At 38.7% G+C, this 24,381-nt stretch overlaps 3 protein-coding genes across 4 annotated transcripts; 2 read left to right on the top strand and 1 right to left on the bottom strand.

Annotated features, from left to right (window-relative positions):
- Positions 1–1,082: 1,082 nt before the first annotated feature.
- LOC127090993 (beta-glucuronosyltransferase GlcAT14A) lies at positions 1,083–17,878 on the top strand. Its single transcript, XM_051029485.1, has 4 exons — positions 1,083–1,869; positions 1,995–2,070; positions 2,251–2,366; positions 17,153–17,878. The coding sequence occupies exons 1-4, from the start codon at positions 1,269–1,271 to the stop codon at positions 17,656–17,658; spliced, it is 1,299 nt and encodes a 432-aa protein (XP_050885442.1). The 5' UTR covers positions 1,083–1,268; the 3' UTR covers positions 17,659–17,878.
- Positions 17,879–20,578: 2,700 nt separating this feature from the next.
- Positions 20,579–23,023, top strand: LOC127090995 (hydroxyethylthiazole kinase). Of its 2 annotated transcripts, XR_007791842.1 has the most exons (4): positions 20,579–21,110; positions 21,205–21,632; positions 21,766–22,223; positions 22,329–23,023. XR_007791842.1 is itself a non-coding variant. In XM_051029486.1 (2 exons), the coding sequence occupies exons 1-2, from the start codon at positions 20,670–20,672 to the stop codon at positions 21,595–21,597; spliced, it is 834 nt and encodes a 277-aa protein (XP_050885443.1). In that variant the 5' UTR covers positions 20,579–20,669; the 3' UTR covers positions 21,598–21,775. The 2 variants fall into 2 exon arrangements, 1 of the variants encoding a protein (XP_050885443.1); XM_051029486.1 differs by lacking the exon at positions 22,329–23,023 and having other exon boundaries at positions 21,205–21,775.
- On the bottom strand, positions 21,759–22,663 carry LOC127090996 (dirigent protein 16). Its single transcript, XM_051029487.1, has one exon. The coding sequence runs from the start codon at positions 22,661–22,663 to the stop codon at positions 21,911–21,913; it is 753 nt and encodes a 250-aa protein (XP_050885444.1). The 3' UTR covers positions 21,759–21,910.
- Positions 23,024–24,381: the final 1,358 nt, after the last annotated feature.

The following is a 24,381-nucleotide window of genomic DNA, read 5'->3' on the forward strand; positions in this document are numbered from 1 at the left end:
TCTATTATAAATTCTTCTCCTTTGTGGAGTTTTTGTGAAGTAATTACACTGACCACTAACATGAGACTTCTAATCGAAGGTACAAATTCTGATGTTGAAGAGAGAAATAATTTTTTAGAGTGAATTTTGAGATTGGTGATGAAAGTATCAAAGACGCTAACGATGAAGATATCAGAGTCCAAATACCATAAGATTTATTGATTACTAGCTTTGGTGATCCACTTCCATCTATTGTTCAAAACACGTATACATATCTATTGCATAACATGAGTGATACATATATTTTTTATAATATAGCTATATTGACTCTTAAGAATGCAATTGGGATGCCATAAATGACTACATGTTGGATATAATACCCGAAGAAGAATAAACTTGTTTGAGTTATGATTCTCCATGTAATGCCTGATCGGATGTTGACATGTCAAATGATGTGCACACTCCTGAATTTCTAAACACGATTGTTTATTTTGGATTCCAAATTACAAATTAAGATTGAAAGTTTAAGCCTTGGTCATACTATTGAGAAATATAGACCCATCTTTAAGATTGTGCAATGACACCCGATTGATAATTAAAAAAATGGGAATGTATGTGCTTGAAGGAAAAATTATATCATGTAGCAATATTGGTAAGAAAGTTTTTATTCCCATGTTATCACTAACTCCTTCAAATAAAAGACTTCCTTTTAAATTTCAGCTTTAACCATTTTCATTGATTGTTTCATTACTATCAACCAGAGTTAAGGCCGCCACAAACATTAGGAGTGTATCTTTCCCAATTATTTTTCTTTCATGGACAATTATATGTTACAATATCAAATGTTACTTAAAAAAAAAGACTTAAAGATACTAATACCGTGAAGGTGATGATTCAAATGCAATTGAAAACATATCATAATTAACTAATAAATTATTTATATAAAATTATATAATTTTTTTTTTATAATATTTAAAACTTTTCTATTTTAATTTATGGTGTTATTTCATTCAAGATAACTTCTTGTTCTATTAATGAGATTGCTTTTAATTTTTATTTGCAAGTTAATGTATATTATTATATATAACATTTTAAAAGACCGGTGCACAGAGTGCTTTTTGACAATTAATTAACACGAAAACATCTTTACTAACCGCCGGAAAGCTGGAGAGAGAGAAAGAAGAAACACCGATGGATACGCAACACAACACAGTCTATACGATGAGATCACACTTGAAGCTTTAGAACCAACCAACCATAAACTAAAACAAAACAAAAACATCCTCAAAATGCAAAGCCCAGGAACAACACAACCTCCATGGTCTTCTTCTTCACTCTCATTTCTCTCATCAACCTTATTCAGAGACCGTAAACCAAAACCAATCATCTACACTTTCCTTGTCATCTCTCTCTTCTCCATCCTCCTAATCCTCTATCTTTCCTCTTCCTCCCCTTCCCAAACCCACACCCGACCCGACCCATTTCTCTACCCGACTCACCAAACCCACCGCATCATCTTCGACCAAGATAAAACCGCCCCTCCACCTCCTTCCATAGCATACCTCATCTCCGGGTCAAAAGGTGATTCGGGTCGGATCTTACGGTTACTATCTGCAACCTATCACCCACTCAATCACTACCTTCTTCACCTTGACCCTTCTGCCCCTCATTCAGATCGTGAAAATTTGGCTCTTGTTCTTCAGTCTAATCCCATTTTCAAAGCTGCACAGAATGTTCATGTTATGGGAAAACCTGATTTTGCTTATGCAAAAGGGTCTTCTCCGGTTTCCTTTACTCTTCATGCTGCTTCCATTTTGATTCGTTTGTCTCTTAATTGGGATTGGTTTGTTAGCCTCAGTGCTGATACTTACCCTCTTGTTACTCAAGATGGTATGGTATGGCGGTTTTATTTTATAGTTTTTATTTTTTATTTTTTATTTTTTATTTTGTTTATTTACTTTTGCAAAATTATGTGTTCTTGATTTGATGATGAAAATCTTTTCTGGGTTTTTCAGATCTTCTCCACATCCTGTCTTTTCTGCCTAAAGATATGAACTTTGTGAATCATTCAAGCTATATTGGGTGGAAAGAGTAAGTTCAATGTTCTTATGTGTACAATGTTTGTTTAGTATCTGGTGCGGTGTCTGTGTTCGTGATTCATATTTAGCTCATCTAAAATGAGTAATTTGCATTAGTGGTTAATGTAACATGTAAATGCATAACTATTTATTGAGTATGGTGACACAATTTGTATTTATTTTGATGCTCTAGGTTGAAGAAGTTGAAACCCATTATTGTTGATCCTGGTTTGTATCTTTCTGAAGGGACTGAAATGTTTTACGCTACTCAGAAAAGGGAACTCCCTAGTGCTTACCACTTGTTTACAGGTGTGTTTATCCGGAAAACTTTTTGTTTCCCACTTGTATTTGATTATAGAGTGTCCCATCTGATCAGAGTAACATTGCAAGCCACATATTACATAAATTCTGTTGTGGTGCATGACTCAAAAGTTTGTATTTGATGCATGAGTGTAAAAATTTAAGTAGTGTGTGTGTGTGAGAGAGGAATATACAATTCCTATACTTAGGATTCTTAGGCCCCTATATAGGATATAATGAGTCCTGCACTGGAAATCATCTCTCTCCCTTTCGGTGAAGATGAAATTACGTCTTAATGAAGAGCAGAGCATCCAAATCAATGGATTAAAATTCCTTCTTGGTCTATAATGCCACTTAGTGGTCATCTCATGGTGTCCAACGGATATTAGCAAGTAGCCTTTGCGGGAAAATGTATTGATTATTCGTTCATATAATTCCTTAATCCCCCAAAATATCATGGATTAGTTAGAAATAAATCTTTTTTTTTGTTAATTAATGTACTAAAATGAAACCCATGTTTATAATAGAATAAATTATACCAGAATAGTAATGTCTAAGATTAAACACTATTTGACTTGTTGCTGGGTAAGGCACACAGTTGTTCAAAAAGTGTACTTAACATCTTTAGGTGAATGGTTAAGGTATTGACTAAGTATGCTGTTGAAAGCGATAAACTTGCCTCTTCCTGTTTTCCCCTTTTAGAAATATTTGAAGTTCCTTGCTGTTATCAAACTTGTTTGTTGATCAAGGTGAAATCTATGCTGGATCTTGAAATGTTCACGAATCACAGCAATGATAATAATCAGATTTTTATGGCTTAAATTTCATCTTATTCTTTTGGAGGTAGAGGAAAGGAAGAGATTACTTGTAGAAGCTTAGTAGGTGGAAAACAAATACAGGACCATGTATTGAGCGTTTATTTATCAACAAAAAGTAAATTTGTTGGAAATTCCGCCTTCATTGTGGTCGGCTCCTATTCGCCTAATTGCGGCATTTGCCTTGCCTTCTTTGCAGCCTCCAACACCTTCATTGTGTTGGGTTTGAAGGGGTAGATTTAGTCTGACATTGCTTAGAGATATGACGTGTGTAGTGTTTATAAAGCTTTGACATCCCTCATCTTATAGGCTGGTTTTGTAGGGATGAGTAAGCCCAACTCACACATTCTAAGATGGTATCAGAGGCTATCTTAGATCTGTTGTTAGGCTTCCCACATCGTCCACGCTTCAGACTCATTGAGACCTGAGCGTGAGGGTGTGTTGGAGATTCTGCCTTCATTGCGGTCCTGCCCCTAGTCGCCTAATTGCGGCATTTGGCCTGCCTTCATTGCAGCCTCCAACACCTTCATTGTGTTGGGTTTGACGGGGTGAATTTAGTCCCTCATTGCTTAGAGATATGGTCTGTGTAGTGTTTATAGAACTTGGGCAGCCCTCACCTTACAAGCCGGTTTTGTAGGAATCAGTTAGGCCCAATCCCCATATTCTAAGAAAATTCAATAGATTCTTTTAAAACTGTGGGCAACAAACTAGATATTGTAGGGTGTCGTTGCTGCTACTACTATGAGATAGATTGCTATAGCTTATTTGTGCCAGCCATTAAATAGTTGACTAAATGGCAGTTTCCTTGTAGCTATTTGGCCACATGCAGGAATTGATAGGATAGTTATATAATGATAAAGGATTTCCCGGGTCCTTTAGTATTTTCAACTGTGCTTGAATGGTAAATTGTGGCCTTGTCTGTTAGGAACCCAAAATTAGAAGTTAACAGAAACTGTGTTATTGATAGAAAAAGGCAAGAAATGTTATAGAAGATGTTATTTATTGATAGCAACCATATCCCATTGTTTAAGTACCAGACATCATTATCTATATTCCAATTAAAGTTCCTGCTGTGCTGATAGATTTGGCCTTGTTTCATTATTTTCAAAAGCAACCTCGGCTTGTACTCTTGCAATGACCCTGTTGTAAGTAAGTAGCGCCCCTCTTGTGGTTTCTAACTTCAATTTGAGTTTCCCAAATATTTCCTCTATCATATACAAAATAAAGAAACCTGTAGATTAAGGGATGAATTTTCCAGCAGCCAACAGGCCAATAAGAAGTTTTAGTTTCATCCTCAAAACATTGAACAATAGACGAGTCAGCCTTCATGATAGAAGTCTAGAAAGCTTCCATGTCAAGAGAAGTCATGTATGACCCCTACATACTCCAACGGTTAATCCATGTTTCTCCCACAATTTAGTTTGCTTACCTGGAAAATATCTGCTTCAGAACACGAGTAACCATCATATCTTCATGTTGTCCTTCAGCCATAGTTGCACCAAGTTCCTTGCGAATTCTAAGGCTTAGTTTCATCTTCTTGTTCCCCAAACAATCTGCCAAAACTATATCATGAGGTGTACACACACTTTCAACAACACCCATTGTCCCCACATTTTCTGTTGCATATCTTGCTTCTGCAGACTGCAGCAATATCAACAGTAGAAAGATTCATGTTATGTGAAGATCTGTCCTCCTTGGACTGTAAATGACACGATGAAGAAGATTCCTTATAAGCCCTAGCTAGCTCTTGTATGTCTCTTAACATCCGTGTAAATTTGCAAGCCCTTCCCGGGAAAGACAGTACCACACAAATTGTAGAGGTGAGCAGCGAAGACAGTCTTCGCTGCTCACCATATGAAGGCACACACCACTTGCTTGGGTTTCCATACAATTCACCCCCTCCATTTATCATGAGAATTGGTGTTGAGATAAAAATATGCATGGTTGCTAGTAGGATGAAATCACAAGTAGGACAGTGCGCACACTAGAAGGGTTTGCAGAACAAACGATGTGCACAGTGGATGGCTTCACGATGAGGTCCATTGACGGTCTAGAGGATTAAGTGTGTCTGGCGGTTCCGGTGGTTGTACAGGAGCAATCAGAATTTGAATCAGTTGAATTTACACTGCCTCAGCACACAGCCGTGCCGGAGGGGCTAGCATCGTTATAGGCGGTGAGACTTGCAGAAGGGACAGACTCACCAGAGGAACTCGGGTAGTTAAGGATATGGATGTAGTAGACTGTTGCCACAGAGGGCATAGCCTTTGAATTAGACTAAAAGTAAGTTTTAGGGTTAGATTGTGACCCAACTCACAAATCATCTATTTTACCCTGCAATTGAATGAGCGCTCCGTGGTATTTGGTGCCGGTTGAATTGAAGCATGACCAGGCCTCCCACGCCATGGTTCTCTCTTGCAGTCTGCCGCCACAACACATATGCCAATGTCTGGCAGCTCAGACTCGGACAGAATTTTTTCCGTTGGAGTAGAGACCAATGGTGAAGTTGATGGTAGGTGGCGCATGAACCAGGGCGCAGGTGGCGGCAGCAGGTTGCGCCATCTACGCTTGATCTGCCTCTCTTTTTTTACATTGAGTTCTCTCACCTTCTGTGGCATCTTTGTTGCTCGACTTGGGGCCTTCATCACACGACTCACTTGTTCTTCCACTTGTCGTGCCATGACGAACAGATCAGACCTTTCACCCTCTCTTTTCTTGCGAGATCCAGATGTAGAGATGTCTCCACTCTCGAGTTATTCCTGCATCTTTCTGGACTGTTCCATTTGCTGAGAAATGGTCTTGTTAGTTCAATCCTCAAAAGCAAGACCACTTAGGTTTCTTGATTCACTCCTTGCTTCTTCATCTCTGCCATTAGAGATTGCTGAAACTCCGCCACTAACAATTTGACATATTCCTCCAATCTTTCAATTCTTCCTATTAACGTTCCAAATCTCTCATCCCTTTCTGCTTCCAACACTTCTTCCTCAATCATCTTGAATGACACAAATAAGATACAAATGCCGGGTCCTCCACGATAATCTGGCAGGTCAAATCAATGTTAGGAACCCGAAATTAGAAGGAAACAGAAACTGTGTTATTGATAGAAGGCAAGAAATATCACAGAAGAGACCCCTGAAATCCCACACCAAAGCTCCTCATAGAAAAGATGATTCTCTCTCTGCCCAACCCTATGGCTTCTAATTGAAAAGATACCTAATATCTTCTCTCTTGCGATCCCCCTCTTTATATAACCGCCCCTCTGTTATGGTTCAAATAACAGTAAAAGGTAAACAAAATAATTTGTGCTAAATTGTACTATATTCTCAAACAAGTATCTAGTACAATTTTTATCTTCTGAAATTTTAGAATTAACAATTGGAAAGGAAGATACAAGAAAATCTAACAACCATGGAAAAGCTGCTAAATTCAGAGAGAGAAAGGACTAGGTTTTCATCCACTAAATTCCACACACTATCATTCCCAATCCCGCCACTATTTAACAGTCTGTACTGTATTTTCTGTTAGGAATTCTCTCTCTTGTGCCACGTCTTGGTTCCTGATAATTTGGATCATGTGACAAGTGTCCTTTTTCCACATGTGCATTAGTGATAGGAATATTCCTCTGGCCTTCTATCATAACATTACCCCCTCCATTAAAATTAACCTTGTCCTCAAGGTTAAAGTTGGGAAAATTGCCTTGCAGCTCTTCTTGATTTTCCCATGTTGCTTCAGTGTGAGGTAAGCCTGCCCATTTAACCAAGACTTGGGACAGTTTGCGCCCTTTTTGCAGCAACACTCTGGTGTCCATGATCTCCTCCGGAACCAACAAGGGTCCAGTCTCCGAAGTCAGCAGTGGAAGTGGAAAATATTGAGTGTGATGCTCTCCTTTGCACAGTTTCAAGTTAACCACATGGAAGACAGGATGTATTTTGGCTGACGGTGGCAGCAGCACCTTATAAGCAACAGTACCTATTTTCTCAATGATAGGAAAAGGCCCAAAATAACGCATACCAAGCTTTTGATTACGATGTAAAGCTACAGAGTGTTGCCTATATGGTTGTAACTTGATCAATACCATATCACCCAATTGATACTCCACAAACTTGCGTTTGGCGTCGGCATACTTCTTCATGACTTGCTGAGCACGGTGTAAATTTGCTTTGAGGAGTTGAAGGGTGAGGTCCCTTTCAACAAGCAATGTTTGTAATGGTATAAGTGCTGATTCTGCAGTATCATACTTGACTAAGTTAGGAGGGTCTCTGCCATAAACCGCTTTGAATGGTGTCATGCCGATGCTGCACTGAAACGAAGAATTATACCAAAATTCGGCCCAGTCAAGCAACTTGGACCATTTCTGAGGTTCTTGCCCTGTGAAACACCGCAAATACAGCTCCAGACATTTGTTAACTGCCTCTGTCTGACCATCGGACTGGGGATGGTAAGCTGTGCTCATAGCCAAGGTTGTGCCACTCAATTTAAATAGCTGCTGCCAAAATGCACTTGTAAATACTTTATCTCTGTCCGATACCAAGCTACGAGGAAATCCATGTAATTTCACCACATTATGTAGGAAGGATTCAGCGACTTTGAGACTAGTAAAGTCAGCTTTCAGAGGAGCGAAATGACTGTATTTGGATAACCTGTCCACGACAACCATAATGACAGTAAACCCATTCGAACGGGGAAGACCAGTGATAAAGTCCATGGATAAATCCTCCCACACTTGAGCCGGTATGGGTAGTGGCTGCAGTAGTCCAGCAGGAGCGGAAGTAGACGACTTTGCTTGTTGACACACCAAACATTGTGAGACAAATCGTCGAATATCTTTAGTCATAGAAGGCCAAGTGAATTGAGAAGTGATTCTAGCTTTGATGCGTGCTATACCGGCATGTCCTCCCAACATAGACGAGTGGAATTCCTCTAAGATAGCTTGAATCAAGTGTGGTCTAGGGGGAACCATGACACGATTTTTCCAAAATAAGATGCCTTGCTGCACATGGAAGAAGGGCTCTGTACAGGTGCCCTGCATACATTGTTGTTTGATGGTTGAAAAGTGAGGATCTTCATTCACAGCCACTGTAATTAATGGTAGCAGGGGGTTGATTGGTCCGGATAAGGCAAAAAATGATCGAGATAACGCATCAGCTGCAATGTTATCCTTGCCGGGTTTATACTCAATGGAAAAATCGAAACCCAAGAATTTGTGCAGCCACTTCTGTTGCTCCGGAGTCTGGATGGTCTGATCAGTTAAGGCTTTCAAACTTTTCTGATCAGTGCGAATGATGAAGTGATTACCCAACAAATAATGACGAAACTTCGCCATTGCTTCAGTAACAGCATAAAGTTCTCTAACATAAGCTGATTTCTTCTGCATCAAAGGATTAAGCTTCTTGGAGAAATAAGCTATAGGGTGTTTGTCTTGACTGAGGACTGCACCAATACCGGTACCCGAGGCATCTGTTTCAAGAATGAAGGGTTTGGTGAAGTCTGGTAGTGCTAACACAGGCGCAACCGTAATGGCATGTTTCAAGGCTTGAAATGCATCTGTGGCCTGAGAAGTCCATTGGAAGGCATCTTTCTTTAAGAGTTCAGTCAATGGGGCAGCAATGGTGGCATAATGGCGGACAAACCTTCTGTAATAACCGGACAGACCCAAAAAACCACGCAATTGTTTCAGATTTGTGGGAGGGAGCCAATCAAGGACTGCTTGAATCTTAGATTTGTCCATTTGAACACCCTTGTTAGAGATGGTGTGGCCCAAATAGTCAACCTCAGTGAAGCCAAAGCAGCATTTTGACATTTTAGCAAAGAGGGAATGGGATCTCATGAGTTGCAGCACTTCCTCCAAGTGACTCAAGTGTGCAGACCATGAAGGGCTGTAGATTAGTATATCGTCAAAGAAGACCAAAACTGATTTTCTTAACTGAGCTTGAAAGACGTGGTTCATTAAGCTCTGAAAGGTGGCAGGTGCATTGGACAGGCCGAAAGGCATCACAAGCCACTCGTAAAGGCCTTGATGAGTCCTAAAAGCAGTTTTGAATCTATCCTCAGGCTTGACTAAAATTTGGTGATACCCTGACCTTAAATCCAGCTTGGAAAAGTATTGTGCCCCATATAATTCATCTAATAGCTCATCTACTGTAGGGATAGGAAAACTATCTTTCACAGTAATAGTGTTTAAAGCCCTATAATCCGTACAAAATCTCCAAGATCCATCCTTCTTTTTAACTAAGAGGACAGGAGAGGAAAAAGGGCTATTGCTAGGTTGGATAATGCCTTGGGTCAACATCTCCAAAACCATGGATTCAATTTGAGACTTTTGACTATGAGGGTATCTATAGGGCCTTACCTTGACCGGATTGCTGCCTTGAACCAATGGAATAGCATGATCATGAAATCGGGCAGGTGGTAGACCTTGAGGCTCAGCAAAAACATCATGGAAACTATGCAGAATAGCAGTCAAGTCAGGGTGTAACCCTGTTGGATCAAAACCGGTGGCAGGATGTATTTCTTGGAACTGCAGAGTAAATGAAGCTTCAATTGCCTTCGTATTGTGAAGTCTCTTGATGTGGTGGAACTGAGCAGGGATTGGACCTTTGTGTTTCTCACCAAATAGAGTCACAAAAGTGTCTTTGACATAAAATTTGATAGACAAAGCATTATAGTCCGCTATGTGAGGACCGAGGGTCTTTAACCAAGGGGCGCCTAGAACCAAATCTGCTCCTGTGATAGGTAAGAGATACACTGGGATATGCAGGATATGTCCTTGAATATTGACAGGAAGCTCAGCTATGAGTCCCAAAGTAGTCAGAGAATTGCCATTGCCCACCATGACTTTGAATTGTTCAGTGGATTGTGTCAGAACGAGCTGTACATGTGTTAATTAGTGGTATATTTTATAGTTAAATAGGATTAAAATCCCATAAATAGGATTTGATTAGCTGTGTATGTATTTATAGAAATTATTGGTCCTTACTTATAGAATTGATTGAGGGAAATGATAAGCATTTATTAGGAATTTCCTTTCCTAAATATATTGTATTCTATTTAAGAGCACAGGCTGCTCTAATCAATAATAAGAAAAATTATCTCTGTCATGGCATCAGAGCTCCAAAATCCATAGGAGCCTGTTAAAAATTGTGGCCTGCATTGCCATTGTTTCCGCTGTGCGGCCTGCATTGCCGATTTTATTTTACGGTCTATCTTGCCGTTTTTCCCAACAAAATTCAGAATGTCTGAACCAGTTAATACCCCTGCCCCAAACACCGGCTCTGTTGAGCTGAAAAATGTTCAACCTAGCCTTCGTCTCAATGGTAAAAACTACCTCAAATGGTCTCATTTTGTCCAAACCTTTTTAAAGGGGAAGGGCAAATTGAATCATCTTACTGGAAAGGATACTCCAGAAGCTACAGACGGGAAATTTGCTGCATGGGATGAAGAAGATGCTGTTGTAATATCATGGCTATGGAATTCCATGGTGCCTGAGATTAGTGATGCATGCATATTCATGAAGACTGCCAAAGAGGTGTGGGACAGCTGTAAAGAAAACTATTCCAAGGTTGGTGATGCTGCACAAATTTACGAAATTAAGATGAAGATTGCAACTACCAAGCAAGGAGATCAGTCCATTAGTGAGTATGCCCAAACTCTACAAAATCTATGGTTGGAGTTGGATCACTATGAACATTTTGAAGCAAAATGCACTGCAGATGCTACTTTACTAAAAAATTATAAGGAGAAGGATAGAATCTATAAGTTCTTAACCGGTCTGAACAATGAGTTTGATCCAATAAGGATTCAAGTACTCGGAAAAGAGTTACCCTCACTAAATGAAACCATGGCTGCCTTTCGAACAGAAGAATCACGAAGAGGAGTGATGATGGAGCCTCAATCAACTGAAAGTTCAGCCTTAGTAGCACAAAGTCGAGAGAAGAACATTGACCAATGGAAGAACGGGCAAACCGGAGGAGCTCCCAAAATGGAGATTGAAAGAGGGGATAACAAGGATTCTCTATGGTGTACCTTCTGCAAGAAGCCAAGGCACACCGAAGACAGATGCTGGAAACTTCATGGAAAACCGCCAAATCAGAACCGAAATTGGAACACCAAAGGCATTCAACGAGGAGGACCAGCACATGTCCACTTGGTCCAATCAAGTGTTGTCAAGGAAAGTCATTCCAAACCTACTGCTGATTTCAATTCAGAAGAAATTACAAGACTAAGGGAACTACTAGACTCTTTAGTCAAACCCACAAACACAGGTAGTTCTTCCATGGCATTATCAGGTAGTTCTCATCCCTATGCTCTTAGTGTTTTACAATCTACAGGAAAAGGGACATGGATTGTTGATTCTGGGGCTACGAATCACATGACCCATTCCTCTACAGAGTTTATCTCTTACACACCGTGTCCAAGTAATAAAAAGATTGTCACTGCAGATGACACTTTTATTACTGTTGCAGGAAAGGGAGATATTCCACTAAGTCAAAATTTAATGTTGAGAGATGTCTTGCATGTGCCCAAATTATCTGCCAAACTGTTATCTATTCACAAACTTACAACAGATTTACAATGCTTGGTAACATTCACTCCTACACTTTGCAAATTTCAGGATCAAGAAACGGGGAAGATGATTGGACTTGCTAGAGAGGACAATGGGCTCTACCTTCTTATGGAAGCGCGTGAGACAAGTAGCATTAAGAGTCAACTTCCACTGTCTTTGTTGTCAGAATCTATTCCTTCCCTCAATAAAGAAATCTGGTTGCGTCACTTCCGGTTGGGTCATCCTTCATTTAGCACTCTCAAAAATATGTTTCCCACCTTGTTTCAAGGTATAAACTTAGAAAATTTTCACTGTGATGATTGTGAACTTGCTAAACACAAACGTGTCAGCTTTCCTAATAATAATAAAAGAATGTCTACTCCTTTTTCCTTAATCCATAGTGATGTTTGGGGGCCATCCAATATCCCAAATATATCGGGGGCCCGTTGGTTTGTCATTTTTATTGATGATTGTACTAGAGTGTCATGGATGTATCTCTTAAAACAAAAAAGTGAAGTCACTCAAATATTTAAATTGTTTTTCCAAATGATAAAAACCCAATTTGAGACTACCATTAAACGGTTTCGTTCTGACAATGCCAAAGACTATTTTAATCAAACATTGTCTTCCTTTTTCACTGAACATGGTATTATTCATGAATCATCATGTGTCCACACCCCACAACAAAATGGGATGGCTGAAAGAAAAATTGGGCATATTCTCAATGTTACCCGAGCATCTTTATTCCACACAAATGTTCCAAAACAATATTGGGGGGAGGCTGCTCTTACTGCAGCCTACTTGATTAATCGCTTACCCTCTCAAATTCTTCAGAATAACAGCCCCATTCAGCTCCTCTCCAAATTCTACCCAAATTTCAAAACTTCAAACCACCTAGTTCCTAGGATCTTTGGGTGTGTGTCATTTGTCCATGTTCATTCTCCACATCGAGGAAAACTTGATCCCCGAGCTATTAAATGCATATTTCTTGGTTACTCGCCTACCCAAAAAGGTTACAAGTGTTATCAACCTACAACAAAAAAGAATTTTGTGTCTATTGATGTCACTTTTGTCGAAACCGAATCCTTTTTTTCCAAACCTTATCTTCAGGGGGAGAAGGGATGCATCGAAGATAAGGATGATTTGTTCAAAGACCTTTCTTTTATGCCCAAGACTCCCGAGTCAAGTCCTATAACCACTTCATTACAGACTTCTAATGCTACTCGTCCACTACAAGTTTACACAAGAAGGGCAGCACCTATTATCCAACCTGTGCAAGTCCCAGAATCTGACCCAATTCTTGAAACTGTAATCAATGAGACTGTTTTAGAGGAGCAAATTGTGCCCCCTGAAACTGAAGTTGTTGGGACTGATTTAGAGGAGCAGAATATATCCATGGATGCTAGAGATCTTCCAATTGCAATAAGGAAGGATGTTAGAGCATGTACAAAAAGGCCAAGGTATCCAATGTCTCACTTTATATCCTATGATAATTTGTCCAACAATCATAGAAGTTTTCTTGCTCATTTAAACACTACCGCTATTCCAAAAAATGTTACCGAAGCACTAGATAGCAAAGAGTGGAGAGAAGCTATGAAAGTTGAAATGGATGCACTTGAGAAAAATGGAACTTGGAAGTTAGTAGAGCTTCCTAATGACAAAAAACTTGTTGGCTGTAAATGGGTATTCACCCTTAAATACAAGTCCGATGGAACACTAGAAAGGTATAAAGCAAGACTAGTAGCTAAGGGGTACACACAAACATATGGGATTGACTATCATGAGACTTTCTCTCCTGTCGCAAAAATGAGCACTGTCAGAATTTTGTTATCTCTAGCAGCTAACTATGGATGGAATTTGCAGCAATTCGATGTCAAGAATGCTTTCCTACATGGCAACCTTGAAGAGGAAATTTACATGGAGGTCCCACCTGGGTTTAACTTTGAGAAAGACAAAGTTTGTAAGCTAAGGAAGGCCCTTTATGGACTGAAACAGTCCCCTAGGGCCTGGTTTGGCAGGTTTACCACTGTGATGAAAGATATGGGATATAAACAAAGTCAGGGAGATCACACTTTGTTTACTAAGCATTCAGCCTTAGGGGGAGTTACTGCACTAATTGTTTATGTGGATGATATAATTGTAACAGGAAATCATCAAGCAGAAATGGATAGCCTAAAGGTGTGTTTGCTAAAAGAGTTTGAAGTAAAAGAGTTGGGCAGATTAAAATATTTTTTGGGCCTTGAAGTGGCACACTCTCGTCACGGTATTTTCATCTCTCAACAGAAGTATGTGCTGGATTTATTATCTGAAACTGGTAAATTGGGATGCAAACCAGTAGAAACTCCAATTGAACAAAATCACAGACTTAGTGAATTTGTTGAAGATGCAACTGTGGACAGAGAATCCTATCAAAAGTTGGTTGGAAAGTTAATCTATTTATCTCACACTAGGCCAGACATAGCTTATGCAGTGGGAGTGGTGAGTCAATTCATGCATAATCCCAAAGAAAATCATCTTAGAGCTGTTTACCGAATTTTGCAATACTTGAAGGGCACTCCTGGAAAAGGAATTCTATTTACAAAGGGTCAAGGAATTACTTTGGAAGCCTATACAGATGCTGATTATGCTGGATCAGTAGATGACAGAAGATCCACATCCGGATATTGTACTTTTCTTGAAGGAAACTTGGTGACTTGGAGGAGCAAAAAACAAAACGTTGTTGCGAGGTCAAGTGCAGAAGCAGAATTTCGGGCTATGGCTTTAGGTATTTGTGAACTCCTATGGCTGAAAATAATTCTACAAGACCTAAAGATTGAATGGAATGGACCCATGAAACTATATTGTGACAACAAGTCAGCAATAAACATTGCACATAATCCAGTGCAACATGATAGAACGAAGCATGTCGAAGTAGACAGACATTTCATCAAGGAAAAATTGGATAGTGGGACAATATGTATACCATTTGTATCAACTGGAAATCAGCTGGCAGATGTTCTTACAAAAGGATTAAGTGGTTCTACATTGCAATCTATTATCGGCAAGTTGGGAATGAGTAACATCCACTCTCCAACTTGAGGGGGAGTGTCAGAACGAGCTGTACATGTGTTAATTAGTGGTATATTTTATAGTTAAATAGGATTAAAATCCCATAAATAGGATTTGATTAGCTGTGTATGTATTTATAGAAATTATTGGTCCTTACTTATAGAATTGATTGAGGGAAATGATAAGCATTTATTAGGAATTTCCTTTCCTAAATATATTGTATTCTATTTAAGAGCACAGGCTGCTCTAATCAATAATAAGAAAAATTATCTCTGTCAGATTGAATGGGTAGTTTGAGACAATGAGCAATGCGGGGCTGAATAAAGTTGTCAGAGCTGCCACTGTCCAATAACACACTGATACTAATGCCCTGCACGTGGCCCTGAAATCGTAAGGTAACAGCACCGTGAGAACCATTTAACGCGTTCATGGATAAGTGATGCTCAGACTCGTCAACAGAGCTGGGAGGTGGGGTGGGTGAATCAAAAGGTTCGGATGGCTGAGGGGGGTCGTCATCATCATCAATCTGAAGTAGCAAATAATGGCGATCGGGGCATTTATGTGTGATAGAGAACTTGTCGTCACAGTAATAGCATAAACCTTTTTCGCGGCGCAATTGCATTTCGGCGCGTGTGATGTTGCGAACTGGGTTGGATTTTGGTGGGTTGGTGGTGGCTTTTGGTGTGGGTGACGGCAGAAGTGGTGGTTGTGGGCCATTTCGAGGGTTAGGGTTTCGGGTTGGATAGTGATAAGGTTTATGGGTGGTCGCCGGTGGTGGTTTAGGTGGTGGTATGAAGTATTTGTCTTCAAAGAGTTTGGCAAGGGCAAAGGCACGTGATAGAGAAGTGGGGGTCTGAGCAATGACGTCTCGTTTGATTTCCGTTTTGAGTCCACTGATGAAACAGTCTAGTGTGGCATCTGGGCTTAGACCTTGGGCCCTGTTAGCTAAAACCGTGAAAGCAGAGTAATAATCTGCTACAGTAGTGGTTTGGGCCAATTTGAACAGTGCCGGTCTGGGTGATTCATACGGTGACGGCCCAAATTCCATCTCAAGGGCACGCGTAAACATATTCCATGACTGAAACGGCTGATTTCGGGAAATCATTTGAAACCAGGGAACAACATCCTTCTCCATATGCACGGCGGCAATGGTAAGGCGGTGGTTGTCCGGTGTGGCATAATAATCAAAAAATTGTTCCGCCTTAAAAATCCAGTTTAAGACCTCATATCCATCGAATCTTGGAAAATCAAGCTTGATATTACGCACCTGAAATGGTTGTGTCGCCGGTGTCGGCGTGGAGTTCTTTCCACCAGTGGATGACGTCGTATGAAGAGAACTCAACTGATTCTCAACCCTTTCCAAGCGAGCATGATCCAAATGGCGTTGCTGCATATACTCATTGTGACGCCGATCTGAATCCTCCATAAATTTTTGTAAGGTTTTGTGCATTTCTGCTATGGCATTCTCCATACTCTTCATGCGAGTGTTTTCAGCCATGGTGGAAGAGAATGAAAGCACCAGTTGTTATGGTTCAAATAACAGTAAAAGGTAAACAAAATAATTTGTGCTAAATTGTACTATATTCTCAAACAAGTATCTAGTACAATTTTTATCTTCTGAAATTTTAGAATTAACAATTGGAAAGGAAGATACAAGAAAATCTAACAACCATGGAAAAGCTGCTAAATTCAGAGAGAGAAAGGACTAGGTTTTCATCCACTAAATTCCACACACTATCATTCCCAATCCTGCCACTATTTAACAGTCTGTACTGTATTTTCTGTTAGGAATTCTCTCTCTTGTGCCACGTCTTGGTTCCTGATAATTTGGATCATGTGACAAGTGTCCTTTTTCCACATGTGCATTAGTGATAGGAATATTCCTCTGGCCTTCTATCATAACACCCTCCCCTTAACAAACTAGCCACATCAGCAAAATGTAACCATATCGGGCTTAGGCCAAAACATGGTTCGTAACAATGTCTTTCCCTCCAGTATAGTAACCAATTCCCTGAGATTTCCTGTTGATTGGGCAGCTAATAAAAACAGCGATAATTATCATAAATATTCTGGTTTTTCTGTGGCAAATGGACACCAACTTTTTTGCACTATCTATAAACAAGAAAGTGGTTAATCATTATATGATAAAAAAATTCACTTTTCACTTGCAATTATAGTTTGGAATGGTTTTTAAATTCACTTATCACAATCAGGCATTGCTAGTCGACTTTTAAAGAAAACTTCTGAAAAATTGAAATGCAGAATCTAGTTTTAACTTACAAAAGAAGCTCTTATTGAAAATATTTATTTAGTTATTGCATGATTCTATCTTTTTTTTTTTGAAGATGGTTGTTGAGGAGTTATTTTAGCTGACTTATTCTTTTCTTGTACAGGTTCATCTTTTTCTATTTTAAGTCGTAATTTTATGGAGTTTTGCATTTGGGGTGTAGACAACCTCCCAAGGATTCTATTGATGTATTTCTCAAACACACCATCATCGCTGTCCAACTATTTCCCTACCGTTCTCTGCAATTCTCGCCAGTTCAACAAAACTGTCATAAATCAGGACTTGTTATATGGTATTTATGACAGTCATAAAAATGATCTTCGACCATTGAACTCAACGGATTTTGATGACATGATTCGTAGTGGAGCCGCCTTTGCTAAAAAATTCCATCCAGATGATCCCATGCTTGATCTCATCGACCAAAAAGTATTGGACCGAAGTCCTGGATCGGTTGTTCCTGGTGGTTGGTGTTTAGGTGAGCCTGGGAACAACACATGTTTAACTTGGGGTGATGCTAGTATCTTGAGACCTGGTATAGGTTCTCAACGGCTCGAGAAAGCAATTGTTGAACTGTTGTCAAATGGCACTTTCCGATCTCGGCAGTGTATATAGGAATGATCTTTCTCTAGCATGATGTCATGTCACACAATGTAACAGAATAGGAAAAGAAACTCAAAAGGAAATGTAAGAAATATAAGAATCAATTGCTCTGTGTTTGGTGTATTTAGCAGAAATCTAGCAAGTTAGGTATGATTATTAAATGTATTAGCACAATTGAAGTTTTGCTAATTCTGATTGATGTTTTATAATTTAATGTGGGATTGTGGTTGTCCATACTGGTTTAAAGTTATATTTGCTCTGAAAAGTTGTAAAACACACACTGGATGAGATTCTTAATCTCATCATGCAATTATGTGTGTCAAAGTTTTATCTTAATGTGCTTAAAGTGTTTAGATAAAAGTGTAATTTGTTTTTTGTTTTCTTAACAATTTTTTTTTTTACAATCCCCTTGAAATAATGGAATGCCACATTTCAGGTTTTAGTATGGGTCCTTTTTTTACCCTTTCACTATTTTTTTTTGTTTTCCCTATTTCTTAATTTAGTTCAGCTTGTTCTATTTGGTTAATTATGTCATCAACAATTTCATTGACAATTTGGTCACCAACTTCCACACAAAAACTATCTTGAAGTCCAAATGGTTACATAAATCAAGTGAAAGTCTTATTAAAAACCATGTGCCACCCTAATAGCAAATGAAAGAGTACACTCACGGAAACATAATTGCTCATAAAAACAATCGAGAATATAACTCGCTTAAAGCATGCGCATATATATATATATATATATATATATATATATATATATATATATATATATATATATATATATATATATATATATATATATATATATATAGATAGATAGATAGATAGATAGATAGATAGATAGATAGATAGATAGAGAGAGAGAGATTAATTACTATACACTGTCAGTGTAAAAAGTTTTACACCGTCGGTTCATCACCATCACCCGTTTGTATTACTTTATAGATTTTTAAAATAAAAGTCAAACTTCTTTTAATATCCAACGGCTACAATTAAATGATGGTGTAAAACCCTTTTACACTGACAGTGTATTTCAATTAATCTCATATATATATATATATATATATATATATATATATATATATATATATATATATATATATATATATATATATATATATATATATATCCATTGTTCTGGTCATCTCTTCTAGGTGGGGAATTTTCCTTACCAACTTTCACGTTCTCCTCTTCTGGAACGACGAGGCCTTCTTCTGCGGGAGTTTCTCATAGCGGCTTTGCCTTCGTGTCCATGATGTTCACACTTACTGTTCTGACTTTCTTCAGCTTTAAGATCTCCACATAACATTTTCTAGCGATATCCTGACCTCTGTATAACGCTCACTCGATCATCTGGGAGAGGGTATTTCATACATAAGTAAGTACATGGTGGATAGGATGACCCCAGTTGGTTAAAGGAAGGTCGCCCTATGATCATATTATATGATGAAGACACATCAATGAACAAATATCGTACCTTAACCTGCTTGGCATTTTCCTTCGTCCCAAAAATAGTCTTCAATATTATGTATGCCTTCAACTGCACCGACTCACCCGAGAAACCTACTAAAGATCCCTAAAAGGGTTTGAGATCATCCAAATCTAGGTGGAACCTATCAAATTCATCCTAGTAAAGGATGTCCACGAAACTCCCTTGTTTAATAAAAAATCTCTTGATTTCTCATTCGTCACATTGAACAAAAATCACCATGGGGTCATAGTTGTGTGGATGAATTTCAACTACATCCTCCTTAGAAAAGGTAATCTTGGCCCTGGAGCGGCCAATTAGTTTTCTCTGAAACCAACAGGAAGACCGTTGGTAGTCAGGTCTTGGCGTGCATATCTTTTTTGGGTCGAACTAGTTTCTCCATCTCCAGCGAATCCTCCTGAAATGGTGTTGATCGTATGGGGGACAATCCCGTTCCCATTGTTCCCATTTGTATCTTTCCCCTGGATGGATCTGGGACTCTAGGGAGAATCTCGCCTCTAGAACTAGATCTTCTTTCTCCTCAAATAGGATTGCGCTTAACATATTTTTTCAAATGTCTTTCCTGGATTAGACATTGTATCTCCTTCTTGAGCTATAGGCAATCTTTTGTATTACTCCCTTTGATCTTATGGAACTTACACTAACTGCTATGCTTTGGTCCCATGGTGTTCACCTTTGGTGTAGGCGGTTGATGGATGTTATGCACGTGAATGACTTCACACCATATCTTCTCTTGGCGAGTGTTCAGAGGCGTAAAGCTCTCCACATGCTTTCTACTTCACACCATGCACTTGAAGACAACTTTGTCTTTCATAAGCGACATATATTGGTTCTTCTGTGAGATGACTGCGACAGTGATGTGCTCTTTTACATCACGAGCCTTATTCTCAACATTTCTGCCTTTGCACTTGGCATAACACTCAACTCGCATCATTATTTATGTCCCCACCCTTAGCGCCTCCCATATCTCGTCTGATAGAGGCTGATGGCCAAACACTCTCAATTCATTCACCACGCCTGCTTCTTGCTAACACTACCGGATATGAAGAACATTATCTTTCAAGGTTTGGTTATGGCGACGAAGGTCGTCCATAGCGACACACATCTCCACTATGACACTTTCCTCGCCATTAGACTCTTTGTTGGTCGGAGTGACCCTCTTGTTGTTCACCACAAGGTGGGATGAGCGTAAAAACAATATTCTAGTTAGATGTGGTGAATGTAACTCATGTCAGTTTTACCGGGGTCCAACAATGGTCGTCAGTTATACTCTACGCATGATCTCGCGTTAGGAAAACAAAAATCCTCCTTAACTTAAAAAAAATAATACTATAAAAATTGATTATGATTTTGTATGGTTAGTATATTCTTCCAAATAAAGAATTATAGAGACAATAATAAAAAGAAAATCATATTTAAAAAAATAAAAGATAAACGTAACAATTCATTTGACTGATTTCAGTCATTGGAAATTGAGAAGAATCTCCAGAGATCAAAGTCACCGTGTTATCCTTTTTCGTTACGCTTTGATGGAGGACAGCAACAAGAGGTTGGAATGGGGAAAAAGAACATGGAAACTACTTTCAGAAATTCGAACTCAATCACCGCTAATTCAATGCATAACCAACTTCGTTTCAATGGATCTAATGGCCAACACTCTCTTATCCGCCGGCGCGTCTCCAGCAATGGTTCATTCCATCCAAGAGATTCCCGACTTCACCCCGCGCGTCAGTGCTCTGTGCATCAACGTAGGTACACTCTCTCCCGAGTCTCTTCCCGCCATGATTACTGCCGCTAAGCTCTGCTCTCAGTTGGACATCCCTTGGGTTCTTGATCCCGTCGCTGTTTCTGCCTCGTCGTTCCGATTCGATGCTTGCGTCCAGCTTGTTATACTCAAACCCACTGTTATCAGAGGAAATGCTTCTGAAATCATCGCTCTTTCTTCCTCCTATGAATCCTCCACCTCCAAGGTATTTCTAAAATCTAACATTTTTGTTGAAATATGGTCTGAACTCTGAAATATAAGCACGTTATTATCAGTAATTTAGCTCTATTGTTGTAAAGGGTGCAGATAGTACTCATGATTCAATGGATGCGGTTGAAGCAGCAAAGTTGTTGGCTCAGAAAAGTGGTTCCGTAGTTGCAGTGTCAGGAGCTACTGACATTGTCACAGATGGTTATCAAGTTGTTGGCGCTCACAATGGGGTGGCGATGATGCAAAAAATTACAGCAACGGGGTGTTCTGTCACTGCACTCATTGCTGCCTTTGTTGCAGTTGACAAAAGCCATGCTTTTGATGCGGCAGTATCGGCACTAGCTGTGTTTGGTGTTGCCGGCGAGTTAGGAATGAAGATGGCTAAAGGTCCTGCATCGTTACGAATGCACTTGATTGATGCTCTCTATGGGCTTGACGAAGCTACTTTACAATCTCATGTTAATATCACAAGCTTGTGTTGAAGTCTGAAGATCTTCATGCAGTACTTGCACATTTGGTAATTATTATTTGTTTGGGTTTTTTGTTTTCATATGCATTTGTGATTTTGTTCTATCATGCTTTTTCCCTTTTATCGTTCTTGTTTATGTGTTGTATAATAGCTAATGTTTCACCATTTATGATATCGTCAGACTTGTTCGATTCATGGGATTACAAATAAGATTTCACATACAATTATACGATCAAAGTTGAAAACATACAAAACCAATCTCATTTTCATCTGTAATTGAAAAGTAAAAACCACCCAGTCCTTTTTCCATCTTTTACAGCACTGTTCTAGTAGGTCAAATGGACACTGATCCTCAGCAATGTCTCAGCACCATCAGTGGCAATCTGTCCTGGTGGGATAAGAGGTCTCAGTTCAGCAAACCCCCTTGCATTCTTGAACTTTCCCGTGCCCCCTATTACCGATAATCGTGACATGGTGCTTCCTATTTTATACAAACCATAAAAGTTCAAGCTATCTCCATATTCCCCTCCTTCAAACAAAGCTGTGAATACCATCATCTGTCTACTCCCATCTGCTGAACTTGCCACATACACACCTTGTGCTTTTCCAACTATCTGGGAACCTAATTCAGGTTGAGATGTAAGTATATCATCAATAACAGTGATTGTACCAAATCCTAGTCCAAGTCCATCAGGTCCTAACTGCATTTGAACATTGTTTTGGTTGTTGTTGTTTGGTGCAAAGGAAGTACCAGCCAAACCAGTTCCTAACGGGATACCGGTAACGCCATTGACGGTGGGAATAGCACCATTGGCATTAGGGATGAGAGTCCCACCTGCCGGAGTGTTGAATCCGATCGGAGTTGCAAAGGGCACTTGACCACTGTATATATTACCTAGCAAACCGGTTACGGGTCGGGCCGTTGGATTACTTCCACCAAGAATGTCATGCATGAATAGCTCAATAATGGGTTCTTTCCCTGTGGCTGCAATAGGGTCAACTGCTGTTATAGAAATTGTCAAATGAGAAAAGGTTACCAACAATGCCAATGGAGCTATAGCTAACAATCCCATAGCCATCTTGCTTCCAAGTTTTTTAAATGTAGATGATTAATCTCTGTTTGGATGAGTGCAATGGAATCAGTTTTGGGGTTATATAAGAGGGAATGAAGAGTCTGTTGGAGTAGTTGAAGCATGGATCAGTTTTATTATCTTTATTTCTTTTTTTCTAAATGCTTTAGTTATGACAAGTCAAAACATGAGTGGTGGTGTAAGTACAACTAAACCAAAATCTCAAGTCAATTGGGTGATATTGTTATTCCACATTATCATTGTCCTTTCTTTGTTAAACTATTTGAGGATTTTCAATTCAAGTCTCATTTGTCAAAGAAAATTATAAAAGAAATATTTGAGCTTTATTTAATTATAATTTTCATCTTATTGTTTCAAGTAGCATAATTTATTTATTTTTCAAAGGCTAGTAAAATGTATCCCCTTTGATTATGCACTTGTGCAAATTACTATTTATAATACTATACTATACCATTATTATCTCAAGTAAACTAAAGAAGAAACAATGATAATAATATTCTTTCTTAAGTCATAAGGTGAGGTTGGTTTCACAAACCATACTCTTTAATCTTGGGGTAGCACAAGGAACAACAATAATTAATGTTATTAGAAACATTAGCCATAACATTTAATAGGAAAAATATATTAACTACAAGAAATTCCATAGGTACCATGCAGAGTTTGCTTTTGATTCATCAAATTATTTGGATAAAGGATATTGTTAATTATTTATTTACATTTGAGAAATTAATATACTAGCTGACTTGTTTCAGAATTATGTAATGCAAACATATACTTCCTCCAAAAGTTAGATTTGAATTATGTAAAACTTGATTGAATGGTTGTGTTTTTCAGTTTACATTAGATTGAATTGTATATGGTGCTATTTGTTAGAGGAAAAAGAGTCGAATGATGATCAATGCTACTCTATCATTCAATAGATGATGTAAAAATTCAAACAATCTCTCATTCAAAGCAAAATGTTTTATCTTTTGTATTTCAAACATATGTTTCCCTTTCTTCCATTGGATTATCTGAACAGAAGAATAAAAACAATTAAAGATTAATGTTCTATTATTAGTAGTTTGTTAATTTATTTAATATGAATTAAATTACTAAAGACTTTAATATAAATATTTTATTTTATAGGTAAAATAATAATTATTAGAAACATATATACATAAACTTGAAGTTTAGGAGTCAAATTCTCAGAGATGATTTTTAAGCTATCAATATCAATTTTTGTCAGTTAAATTACATTACAGACATATAAAATAAATTAGCATGTTTTTGGAAACATGTTAGGTACCGGTTCCAACTGAATCTTGTACGAATGCTCTAATTTAAATATTCTAATTTGAAGTTTTGTCTGGACATTACTTTTCCATCCCTTAGGGTGCTTATACATCCGTGTGAAAAACTAAAATTGATATTCACAAATGTATTTTATGACGCATTTCATTCCACACCATTCATTTGTAAGTGAGTCACACCCTCATTTTTGACAAAAAATAATACATAAATGCATCTCTGTAAAAAAATGTGGAGTATACCTTCAAACGAGTTTTTAATTAAATACGCGTCAGCGGGGATGGCAAAACAAGCCTAACCCGTCGGGCATGCCCGTTTTTTTCGCATTTTAGTCTGGACTGTCCAAAGATTTAGACCCTTACCTTCTAATGTCCCCGTCCTGTCCGTTCTTTTTATTGCGGGCACAAACATTAGCA

Source organism: Lathyrus oleraceus, chromosome 6 (assembly GCF_024323335.1).
Source record: "Lathyrus oleraceus cultivar Zhongwan6 chromosome 6, CAAS_Psat_ZW6_1.0, whole genome shotgun sequence".
Lineage (NCBI taxonomy): Eukaryota > Viridiplantae > Streptophyta > Magnoliopsida > Fabales > Fabaceae > Lathyrus > Lathyrus oleraceus.

Coding starts and splice junctions, on each gene's coding strand:
- LOC127090993 (XM_051029485.1), top strand. CDS start 1,269: ATGCAAAGCCCAGGAACAACACAACCTCCATGGTCTTCTTCTTCACTC. Junction 1,870..1,994: donor CCCTCTTGTTACTCAAGATG/GTATGGTATGGC, acceptor TGGGTTTTTCAG/ATCTTCTCCACATCCTGTCT. Junction 2,367..17,152: donor TGCTTACCACTTGTTTACAG/GTGTGTTTATCC, acceptor TTTCTTGTACAG/GTTCATCTTTTTCTATTTTA.
- LOC127090995 (XM_051029486.1), top strand. CDS start 20,670: ATGGAGGACAGCAACAAGAGGTTGGAATGGGGAAAAAGAACATGGAAA. Junction 21,111..21,204: donor ATGAATCCTCCACCTCCAAG/GTATTTCTAAAA, acceptor ATTGTTGTAAAG/GGTGCAGATAGTACTCATGA.
- LOC127090996 (XM_051029487.1), bottom strand. CDS start 22,663: ATGGCTATGGGATTGTTAGCTATAGCTCCATTGGCATTGTTGGTAACC.